The 12,167-nt window shown below is 41.3% G+C and overlaps 1 protein-coding gene across 6 annotated transcripts in view; it reads left to right on the top strand.

Moving 5' to 3' along the window:
• The first annotated feature begins 778 nt into the window (after positions 1 to 778).
• The window catches only part of DGCR2 (DiGeorge syndrome critical region gene 2), a 67,846-nt gene continuing 56,457 nt past the window's right edge, over positions 779 to 12,167 (top strand). For all 6 annotated transcript variants that reach the window (XM_072983545.2, XM_078381670.1, XM_072983543.2 and 3 more), the window contains exon 1: positions 779 to 989. In XM_072983545.2, coding sequence (XP_072839646.2) covers positions 911 to 989 — 79 coding nt within the window. In that variant the 5' untranslated portion in view covers positions 779 to 910. The remainder of the gene's footprint in view (positions 990 to 12,167) is intronic.

Below are 12,167 nucleotides of genomic sequence, written 5' to 3'. Positions count from 1 at the left end.
GTGCCTGGGAGAGCCAGCCTGAAGCCCTTTCTCCCCTGAAAAACCCACCACCTGACCTTTCTGTCAGGGTGGCCTACCTTGCAGGACTCCTGACAAGATACCAAGAATATATTGTCATTTTAAATTGTAAATTGTTATATGTCATGTTCTTACCCGCCCAGAGTAGTCTATATGACTAGATGGACGGGCTATAAATATAATAAATAAAATACTGTAAAAAATAAAGATCCACCTCCACCTTTCCCAAAATGGGCCCGAATGAAAGTACCTGTACTGTATTTGGGAGTGCTACACATAAGGACACCCTAATAGGGAAACAACCCAGACGGCATGACTGTAGTCAGCACGACACGCTCGCTCCTTAAGAAAAAGAAACGCGCTTTTTATCTCTAATGCGACCCGCCGAACTCAGAACCCCCCCCCCCCCCGAAGCAGACGAACCGGCGGGACGCCCACTCTCCGGCGCCCCTTATTACTCATGCAGATTTGGCCCCGCCCCAGCCCCGCCCAGCGCCTCCCCATTGGCTGGGAGGCGCGGCGCGGCGGCGCGGGGAGGCGGGGCGTGAGGGGAAGGTGGGAGGGCGAGGAGGAGGAGTGTGTGTGTGTCTGTGGGGGGGAAAATGCGTCCGCCATCTTGTTCGCGCCGCGGCAGCCAGGCGGGCGAAGAAGGGCTTCCTCGGGCCGGGTGTCTCGCCGTCGCCGCCCTCCCTGGAGCTTGTGAGGGAAAAGCGTCCCACTGAGGCGGGGGAGAAGCCCGGCGTGGCTCCCGGAGGACGGAGAAGCGCAGGAGGTGGCGGCGGCAGCGGCGGCGAAGACGGCTGCCCTCCTTCCCTCAGCCCTCCGCGTCTCCTCCACCCCCCCGGGGGGAGCCCTTATGCTGCTACGCGGGGGGAGGATGAACGGAGGATAAATGGTGCCCAAAGCAGACAGCGGCACCTTCCTCCTCCTCTTCCTCCTCGTGCTCAGCATCACCGAGCCGCTCCGGCCAGGTAATTTGGGGGGGGGGGGGGGAGATCATGGCCGGAGGTTGTGTGTGTGAGGGAAATCAAGGGGGGGGTCGGGTCGTGAGGTGCCCTCGCTTCCAATTTGAGGGGAGGAGGAGGATCTGGAGGGGGGTCAAAAGGGGGGGCGACCCCTGAGGGGAGAGTCTGAAGGTGGGACCCCGCTTTCCAGGAGGAGACCCTTGCTTTCTGGGGTGCCCCAGCAGGACCCCCCCCCGCTCCAGGAGAGGCATTTTAAAGTCTGGGGTCTCGGTTGAAAGGGAGGGGGGTTTAGACCTGCGGGATGAGCCCCCTTTCTGAGGGTGTTTGTGTGAGAAGGAGGCCCTCAGGGGAAGCTCCCCCCTTCCAAGGGGGAGGCTTGAGAGGGGTTCACTTTTGGTGGGGGGACGACCTCATGGAGCCTGAAGAGGTGGGGCTGAAGGAGGAACCTGCTTCACCTACTTATCCTGGGGTGTATTTGGGTTGTGGTGGCGGGGGTCCCCCCCCCCCCCGATCCTGCTTTCCTCCAGTTAAGTACTGGGAATGAATAGTTTGTGTGGGGGGTTGTTTCTGGATCCTTTAGGTATTTGGGAAGAAGGGTTGGCCTGTAGACTTGAGTTTGTTGTGGGGGGGGAGTTTAGTGCCTTTATTTTGGAGAAGGTGGAGAAAATAGTGGGGGGGCACCTAGTGCTTCCATAGGAAGGGATGCTTTAAATGGGGTTCCTGAATGTTTGTACAGTACTTTCTTTGGGGTGGGTGTGACCTGACAGTTCCCCTAATATAGAAGAGGGTTTGAACACGGCCCTGTAATCCCAAACTGGTCCTGCTGGGGATCATGGTTCTCCTAGAATGTTTTTGACGGGGTGAGTTCAACGGGGCGTCTGAGATTTCTTTGTAATGGGGGAGATTTGAATGGAGACATTAACTTTTGCAAGCCTTCTGGTGTCTTTCCACCTACGTTGTATTTTTGTGAATAATGTAGATCACACATTTTGACTTCAGGTTTGCTTTTATATTGCATCCTGAACTATTGTGTTAGGCTCTGAAAATGTTTATAAACATCTGTGAATAAATAAGGGAGAGTGGTGTCCTGTTGATGGATAGCCCTAGGTGATTTCGTAGTAGCTGTGGAATATTTAAAATATTTGCGGTTTGAGGCTGTTTGTCATTTTAATAATAGAGGATGAGGAATGGCATTTTTGAAGAAAGCAGGCTCTTTAGGGGGAAACGGCATTGATTATTCCCTAGAATTTTGTGCATACTTGGATGGGACACCTGAAGGATTGTAGTTAAAATATGTGTTTGAAATGAGAGGGTTGTGTTTTCCTTTTTTTCCTGCCCTGATGGTACTGGAAAGCTGCTGCTTTCCAGAAAGAGTGTTTCATACTGCAAAATATTCAGGATTGAGGGTGGCTGGTATGGGCAATTTTTAAATCTACTGATATCATTAAACTCCTATGTCTCTCATATCTCTGAAAATTGGCTTGATATAGCTTGCAGTCCAATAACATCTGAAGGGCCACAGATGTTTTAATGAGTCACTGAAAGTTTAGGGTTGCCTTCCCTGCAGATGGTAATGCTCCATAAATTGTGGAGGTCTGTTGCCACTAAGAATAAGATTATAAATCTTATCTCTGTGTTGGTGACTCTGAAATTGAAGTACAGTAATGTTCAGGTCCAGTCTTTAGCAAGACGTTGTGGTTTTAAATAGAATTATACACAAGTTCATTGGGAGATGAACCATGTTTGATGAGGGACATGTACCTGAGGATTTTTAAGATGAAAAGTGTGGTGATGCAACAGGCCAGTGTCCTGCTTCCAGTATCGTTTTTGGATTAGACCTGTTGAACAGTAATCTTGAATTTGGGAAGCCCCAGAATTGATGTGGTTGCTTTCATTACCGTAGCTTGTGAATGGTGGCAGAGTATGGGGCCTGTTTCTGTACCATGCATGTTGGGTAAATGGGAAGTTGGGCTGCTTTGTTTACATTTTGTTGAATCTATTTTGTCAGGGTTTGTCCGCAGTTGACAGTGGAAGTGGCAATCTAGAAATGTAGTTTTACGGGTAGAGAAACATTTCTAGTGCCAATGTCTACATAAATTGTTTGTGTAAAAGAAAGTGGCAAGAAGGCACAGGGAGCATTTTGTTGCTGTGGAGTAGTAATTGGATTGGTTGTTGTGGGTTTTTCGGGCTCTTTGGCTGTGTTCTGAAGGTTGTACTTCCTGACATTTCGCCAGTCTCTGTGGCCGGCATCTTCAGAGGACTGGAGTAGGAACTCTGTCCATGCTCGTTGTTTGTTGGTTAGTTGAATATTTATAGTTGTCCAACAAACAACAACAGAGCATGGACAGAGTTCCTACTCCAGTCCTCTGAAGATGCTGGCCACAGAGACTGGCGAAAGGCCAGGAAGAACAACCTTCAGAACACGGCCAAAGAGCCCGAAAAACCCACAACAACCATCAGATCCCGGCCCTGAAAGCCTTTAAGAATACATTGTAATTGGATTCTTGGAACTTCTTGGATCAAGAGGGTAACCAGTGAAGAAGTACTAAACAAATAAAGACTAAGAAATTACAAATTACATAAAATGCAAAAAGTTACAATATATCAGTAATGTAATGAGAAATGAAAAGTATAGACTGCTGTAGTGTATTTATTGTTCACAATAAAAACAAATGGGGAAGGAAATTCAGAAAAGAACCAACCACCTTAGTTCTGGGGCTTCCAACCGACTAGCTGAAGAATCTTGAAGACTGGTTTAAATGCAACAGAACATTTTACTGCTTATTACCATATTTCCCTGAAAATAAAATATGTTCTTATTAATTTTTGCTCCAAAAATGCATTAGGGCTTATTTTCAGGGGATTTTTTTTTTCTTTCATGTACAACACTCTACATTTATTCCAATACAGTTGTGTCATCTTCTGGTTGCTTCACAATGGTGGAGGGAGGGGTTTCACTTAAGTAGGTCTTATTTTTGGGGTAGGGATTATATTATGAGAATCCTGAAAAATCATACTAGGGCTTATTTTCGGGTTAGGTCTTATTTTTGAGGAAATGGTATATCCATGGTCAGCATAGTCACTTGTGTGCAGATCTGGCAGCAGAACAATAAGAATAATGCAGTTTTGCATTCTAGAGAGATATAAGAATTTATGGCCTAAGTTCTTTCGGAATTGCAACTAGCAGTAGAGAAAATTACAGTGTATAGACTAAATTAATGGTGTTTCATTCTCTTGCTGAGCTTTGAAGACGTTTGCATCAGAAAATGATCAACAGATACAATTTACCATTTTCAAAATAATGGCATGAAGTTACATAAGCATCCCTTGTGTGTGTCTTGTTGACATGATTGGGAATTGGTGCAAGTGTCAGATTGTAGTCATTTCAAAACTTGAGGACCTTTTTAATCTTTAAAAACATTGCTTTATGTCTGTGCTTTTCCCATGTTATATAATCTTGCTGCATGCAGAACTTTTACAGGTTTTTTTCTCCCCTGCCTGTTCTCTTGTAAATAAGAACATTGTATAGATCTTGAATGATGATCTCATAGAGAAGCCTAGTTGTGGCTTGTAATGATGCAATACTGCATTATGAGAACAGTCATTTATAGCATGCTCTCACGTTCAGGTGCTTTGCTTTGACAGAGGCCTGTATAAAGGTTGAAATATTATTGAGTTCCTCAAAGCATTACCTTTACTTTCTTAGTTTTGTTAGAATGTGTAATATATTGAGTTCAAAGTTTTCTTGCTCAAAGCAACCGAAGTGATTTTGCCCTTTTTTCATTCTAGTATTTATATAGAAAGTGAGACTTTGAAGCAAGAAATGGTAGGTGTTGGGAGGGAGCTCCATGTTCGTTGTTTGTACTGTACTGGAGTTTTTTTTTGGATTTTGAATTCCATGTACTGAGCATTTTTCTGTGACAAGGTTGGATTTAGTATATATGCTGTATTTCCCTGAAAATAAGACAGAGTCCTATATTAATTTTTGCTCCAAAAATGCATTAGGGCTTATTTTCAGGGGAAGTTTTATATTTTTCATGTTCAACTATCTACATTTATTCAAACACAGTTGTGTCATCATCTTCTGGTTGCTGCACAATGGTGGAGGGTGGGATTTAACTTAACCGGGACTTATTTTGGGGTAGGGCTTATATTATGAGCATCCTGAAAAATCATACTAGGGCTTATTTTCGGGTTAGGTCTTATTTTGGGGGAAATAGGGTATCTTGTATTTCCTGAACCCTCTGAAAATTCCAGTCCACTGGAATGAGAACAATTGGAGTTTATGACTTCTTGGTATTTTTAGCTGATAAAATGGCTTTTTTTCTTTTACTGGAATGAAAAGATCCAGAAATCGGTAGATTTGCCCAATTTTGGGCCATTAAAGAGATTCTCACTCATTCTGCAGCTTTGAAAGGCTTTCCCAGAATGAAAAGGCTCCCTTGAAATTATTGGAACTTGGCATGTGGAGGGGGGATGGAAAATGTTTAATTATCTCCTCCCCCCCCCCCCCCCCCGGTTCCACCAAGGCTATAGTTATTGATGTCGCTCTAGTTGCATGGTGTAAAGTTATGGAACAAAATTCTAGCCAATGTCTACTACCTTTCAGGTGACATGGTTGTAGAATGCTTATACTGTATCATTAGTTCTGTGTGGATTCTCTTATAAAATGTGATATTGGGAGACTGTGATGGCATGGTGCAATGGGGTTTACATTGTGGATTGGTTCCAGGGCAGTACGATTAATGGGGAAAAAAGAGAAAGCTTTGTCTGTTTTGCCAGAGTTTCCTCAGGGTTTATTAGATCAAGACCTGGAATCTTCATTAACTCACTTTTGTAGTTTTAATAGTGATAACTTTGATTAATCAGTGGAATTAAATGGAATGTGTGCCCTTTATAAACATGGCAGTAGCTTAACAAGGGCAGTGACATCTCTTACTGCAAAGTATTTATCACTGTTGCTCAGGAGTTTCTTACCCAGAAGGTTTAGTTTTAATCTGTCATCTCTGTTTTTCTGCTGATCTTAAAACATTTTGCCTCTGATCTCTGCGGTTTGGGTTAAAGAGTTTCTTCCTGTGTGCTTTAAAGTAGATAGATAGTACATCTTCTGGTTTTGTAGGGTTTTTTTTTTTGGTCCTGCTGTAGCCCAAAGGCCCAGGCATTTTATGTTTCTATAAGTATTGTAAAATTAGTGGCTCACTGCTTTCTAGTTTAGTGGCCTGTCAATTCCTGTTAAGATAAGGAGCATACTTCCTGCTTACGTTCTCATGATAAAAGCTCTCCACTTTTTAGTTTGCATTGTGAAAGTGAAGATTATGGTCTTCTTTTCACTAATGGTTAAAGATTAGTGTGTGTGTTCAGGAAGGCTTTCACGGCCCGGGATCTGATGGTTGTTGTGGGTTTTTCGGGCTCTTTGGCCATGTTCTGAAGGTTGTTCTTCCTGACGTTTCACCAGTCTCTGTGGCCGGCATCTTCAGAGGACAGGAGTAGCACTCTGTGCTCTGGTGGCACGTACCATCACTTGTGGGCTCCACATACACACTGAGTAGGTAAATAGAGTTGGCATCTGGAGGGTTGCAGATTACATATACATTCCTGATGGTTGGTCCTGCAACTTTTGACTTACAACTTTTCCCTTTCAATAAGGAGAATCATTGCAAGATTAAGGATTTGACATGGTATTCTTGACATAATTTACCTTCATTTTTGTTGTATGTGGGGATTTAACTGGGACCTTCTGAATCCCACTCCAAGGCCCAGTCATTCCACCATACTGGCTTCCATAAACTACATATTCTGTATTTAATTCATCATGTTGTACTCCCTTCATTGGTGCTGAAGTAGTTTGAGGAAGAAAAACGGCAATCTGCTTTACCATAAGTGATAGAAGATAGAAACATAAACATATAAAACAGTCAGCATGCATTATAAAGTTTATTCTGCTGTGTCTGTGTGTAAAACTTTACAAAGAACTGATATGACAGGCCTATGCCCCAATCTAAAATAGATACTGTACAATGAAGCAGAAAAAAGGAGGTGAAATGAATGCATAATTTTGCAGAAGAATATGTGCTTGATTTTATTGCACATAGTTTGTCTTTGTTGTATTGTGAGGTCAGTGCTGATAAATTCAGTGTTAATAAACATGGCCCTTGTTCCACTCTTAAGAAATACCAAGCCCTTCAGATTGCTTGCCAGTGATAAGTGGAAAGCCTTTGAACTGGAAAATTATTCTGATATCCTAGATCAGTTGGGATCGCATGTGGTGTGTTTGACTTTTATTTAGTAAATGAACATTTAAGACAGCAAGGAATCTTGGTGAACCGTGAAGACTGACAAGTTTTATTTGACATAAGCTTTTATGGATTGCAGCCTATTTCTTCCTGTGCAAGACATACGAAGGACTGTAGTCCATGAAAGCTTATGCCAAATGAAATTAGCTTTTAAGATGCCATAAGATATTTTCCTTTTTTCCCTTTAGTGGTCTGACAAATGTACCTCTCTTGAAACCTCTAAAAATAAACTATAAACTATATGTCTCCCCCCCCTTGAATTTCTTGAAATCTCCAGGGGAAAACCTGGAGATTTCTGAGAGTTACTGTTCAAAAATGAAAATCTGTGTTAATTGGAAGTAGTTGTATTCATATGCTAGGAAGAAAATTACTATAGAATACTGACATATGTTTATATACAATATATACAACAAAATTCAAAGCCTTGTTTTGTCATTAATTTAGTAGGACTGTAAATATTTTATGATATGACAACCTGCAAATACAGTATTATGACTTTTATTCTCTAGTTGTTAAGGAAAGAAATGAACATATAGTTCCATACTTTCTATAGTATGCAAAATTATGAATATGAAAGAAGAGTTTTCTGAGGATAATAATGAATAGTTATGTATTGTCAAATCATTTTTGACTTACAGTGACCCTCATAATGTTTGGTTTCGTGTGTATGCTCAGATGTTTTCGGGAATGCTAGCCACAATTGAAAAAAGAAAAGAAAGAAATTTGGCTAAAACAGTTTTCCTTTATGTTGCTGGTTAATTTTCAGTGAAACAGTTAGAAATGGGAAAAAATTCTCCACATTGATACTCACATCTACCTAAAAAAGTATTGTGGGTAAAGTAGAAAGAACCTATTTCTAGATAGTCACTTATTCCAGACCCCTCATACTCAACTAATGTCATTGGAGTTGTAGAAAAACTGATTAGGAGGACAACAGGTAAGAGATTATTGTCCCCAAAAGCTCTTTCAATACCAGATGGAGTTGCAGAATATATGAACAAAAGTGTTTCTGGGTATTTAAAGTACAGTACATTTCTCTTGCTATTGAACATTAGCTTATCTACAGTGTCCCAAATAGCGAAGATATATGTATATGGCATGGCTATTTTGACATGTTTTTTCTTGGGCAAGAAATGGTGGGACGGATAAAGCAGTGATACCATGTAGAGCTTTTTCCCCCCAGGTGTCAGTGTATTATGCAATGGAATAGCTCCTCTTGCAGCTCTACTCCTAAATGCAGTTCTTTGGGAGTTAATATTTTCAGTTTCATTCCTTAAGGAGCTACATCTGTGTTTTCAGTGCTGTGTAGTGTCTCATTTCAGACGATTTATAGCAGCATAATACAATGAGCAGTTCACAAAACTTAACAAGATCAAATTAAATTAGAACAACTGAAACCATCAGTACTTAACTGATTAAAACATTGGTATGTACTGAATGAATAAAAGATCAAAACCAGTGGTTCTCAAAAAAACAAAACACCAAAAGCTTTGGAAACTTTTAAAAGACTTCACAAAAACCATTACAGCAGGTTCTCACAGTCTGGGATTTCTAAGCGTAGTTGTTTTCTCCTTACCATTCTGCTGTGTTGTATTTATTATGTAGCAGGGTTTTGAAGCGTGTCCAAGCAATTTCGGCACAATCTCAGAGTGTTGGATGACATGAAGAACAAAAGGGGAATGGTCGAATCCATATCTTAATTCTGTATTTTGGAATAATAATCTCCAGAGAGATAGCTCTGCTGTAGCAAGCATGGAAGTGTTGTGTTATCCCAAAGGCTTATTTGGGGTGATTTGCTAGACTTAGCTTTTAGACATTTGAGCTTTGCAGAGTCATGTGGCTCTTGTGCTTGGGGACCTTTTAGACTCACTGTGTAGAAGGGTTTTTGAAAGATAGCTCAGTGGTTTAAGTATCTGGGAGTTCAATTCCCCACTGTGCCTCCTTGACAGAGTCTGGATTCAATGATCCATAGAGTCTATTCCAGCTCTGCATTTCGAAGATGATCATGATCCATATGTCTACTAGCTGAAGATAATGCTACAGTAGAACACCTCCTTTGTATATAAACCATGTCAGCTTCAGTCCTTTTCATTTCCAGGTAGGGCTGAGAAAAACTGACGCGCCAAACCTTAAACACTTGGACAAGTGAATTTTAACACTCCTACCCTGTAGATTTTAACTCTCCTATTTAAACTTTTTTTCTGCTATAGAAATTATATTTCCTCCATTAGCACCAGTATTGTTAAAGCCAGGCTGATTTTATGAGAAGGCTCTGCTGAAAAGGACCACTGTAACTGGGTAAATCTTTAAGGGAAAATTAGTAGGCCACATCAGCACTCTTTTCTGAAGAGTACAGAAAACTGTTGTTAGCCTGTTGAATAACTCAACCCTGATCAAAACAGTCTTAGGTATGTGAGCAAATACAGGTGTTCTTGATATCTGTAGCCTGCTTGTGAACCACCAAGAATGGAGGCTGTGGGTTACCGGTGTTAAGTTTGAGAATGTCCGTTCTACAAAACGCTGAGTTAAATATCCAGTAGACTTAAGAAAGGGTGCATTTAAACATCCCTCTACTTGGCCAGATGGGCTCCAGTCTATGTGAACTGACATTGTGATATATCTGAATGTAGATCTTTGGTGGGCCATGGGGATGATTTTGGTGTTTGCCTTTTTAAAATTTCCATGCTTTAGAATATCCAACATTGCCTATGCTAATTTGCATTGGCTCTAGCAAATTTCAGTCAGAGAGAAATCTCCTTTTTTTCACCTTCAAGTTGCTTATTGTAAGATTAATAGGGCTTGAGAATGCTGACAAGTCTGTTTTAATGCCTAAAATAATCTGGGCAGGCCATCTTTCATCAGCTTGATTGTGTAGGACTTTCATTCACATTATTATTGCTAAGGGCAAATGAATGTTTTACTTATGTCTTCAGAGAGCAATTACTATTCAGAAAGGACTTTGAAGCAGGCTAGCTTTTCAAAATATTAATCTTATTAATGGTGAGCAGCACTAGGACACTTTTGTAGGGTCACTGGGCATTTTCAGCAAGCCGTTCGCAGGGCTGCCTAATAGTCCATTGATCTCTAGGTTTTATAGCTTCTCTCTACAACATGGATAATCAAGGTTACCTGGAGGAAATAATTTGATGTTGTTAAAATCTTGTGTCTCAGCTAATCATCCTTAGCTGCAAGGTTTGCTATTGCAGGTATAATTAAAAATTGATTTCCATCTGACTTACTCATTAATCTGCGTATACTTTGATTTTGTTTTATTAGGACTATATAGTGGTAGGTACTCGGGGGTCTGCAAATGTTGGCTAGGTTTAATAGTGAGAGATGATTTGTGGTCCTCCCCTCCTCTCCCCCTTCTCTCATGCAGGCTGGGTCAGGGAGAGAAGCAGATTGTTCCCTTACTGGTCAGAAGATGAAGAATGTAAGACACCGGGGAAGTCTCTCCTGCTGCTCTGAAAAAAAAAATGCTCCTTTTCTTTCTGGCTTCAAAAATACAATGGAAGAGAGGCCTGCGGAGATGGGGATCTTTGTGATCTCTCTCCCCTGCTCACTGGAGAGTGAGGAAATAGAAAATAGCGCTTTCTGTGTCTGGAAAGCTTGAGTGTGTAAATGTGGCTACTTGTAACTACAGTATATAATTCGTAATTCATCCTTCAGCTCATTTCCAGCATAGAGCAATAGCGATAGAAATGTCAGTGTATGTGTGATGATCAAAGAATGCTTTAACCATTGCCGTCTCACATTTGTTCCCATGCCAAGTGACATTTGAATCCAGGTCTTCTGACAGTCTGCCCACTACACTACACTGGCTATCTGTAGCTGCATCTTGAATGATAATTTGACTATAATAGTGCCCTTCCTGTTACAGATTTGTTTTCCCACCCTCTTCAGTATTTATTTGTAAACAATTTTAAATTGCTGGCATGAGGCACATTTGCATAATCTTCTCTTGCATGGGGCAAGGTGGAATAGAAGGAAGAGTATATGAGTACACGAGCTGAAGGATTCTGCTTCTCCTAGCTTCTCTTTGTAAAGTAGGATAGAGATGATGCAGATAAGAAAATTAATTAGAAACAGAAGTGCACAGAATAATCAAAATGTGCCAGACCTAGTCCCACTCCATATCAAGGCACTGGGAAATGTCATCATTTCAAAATTTTCTGGAAAGTGACATTCCCAACCATTGAAAGCAGTTCACTGAAAGATAACAGGCAATTTTCAGTCAATGGAATTGTCTTTGAACCCAGTATCTGGTGCAAATCTTCAAGCAGAAGCAGAGTGACATTTAATGCTATTTTTGGCAAACATTCTGCTTCTGATGTAGGTTTTTTTTTTTGCACAGTAGGCTGTTATTAAGTCATATTCTGTTGCCAGATGTGACTGTGTAACACAGCAGAGGCACTTGAGCAGTTTCCACAGTTGGCAGAAGATGTGAATTCATTTGGGTTGGATTAATTTTTCCATCAGGATTATTACTATGTCACTGAAATGGTAACGATCAAATTAACTGCTAAAAAGAAAACCTTGGTGAAATATATCCAAATCCTCCTTAGTATTACAACATAGACTTAAAATCCTGTTTGAATATTATGAGGATTCCTCTGAGCAAATGTTTGCTGAAAATTGCAATCATCCTGGACCACATTGTGTGAATCTCTGAACAAATGTAAATAAATGACTTGCTTTTATTGGAGAGGCTGCTCTGTGTGAAGTATCCTTAAGTTCGGCCTGTGTATTGACTGTGGAGAAGTTATTCCATATGTGAGGCAACCCCCTGTCTAAGAAGAGTTGGATCAATGCCCAGCCAGCTTTGTTATGACCACCCACACAGTGCCCAGGAGGTAGGTTTCAACTTGCCGTCTCTCTCTTTCACACACTG

This window comes from Pogona vitticeps, chromosome 14 (genome assembly GCF_051106095.1).
Source record: "Pogona vitticeps strain Pit_001003342236 chromosome 14, PviZW2.1, whole genome shotgun sequence".
Taxonomy (NCBI): domain Eukaryota; kingdom Metazoa; phylum Chordata; class Lepidosauria; order Squamata; family Agamidae; genus Pogona; species Pogona vitticeps.
This window is presented reverse-complemented; position numbering and strand designations above follow the sequence as displayed.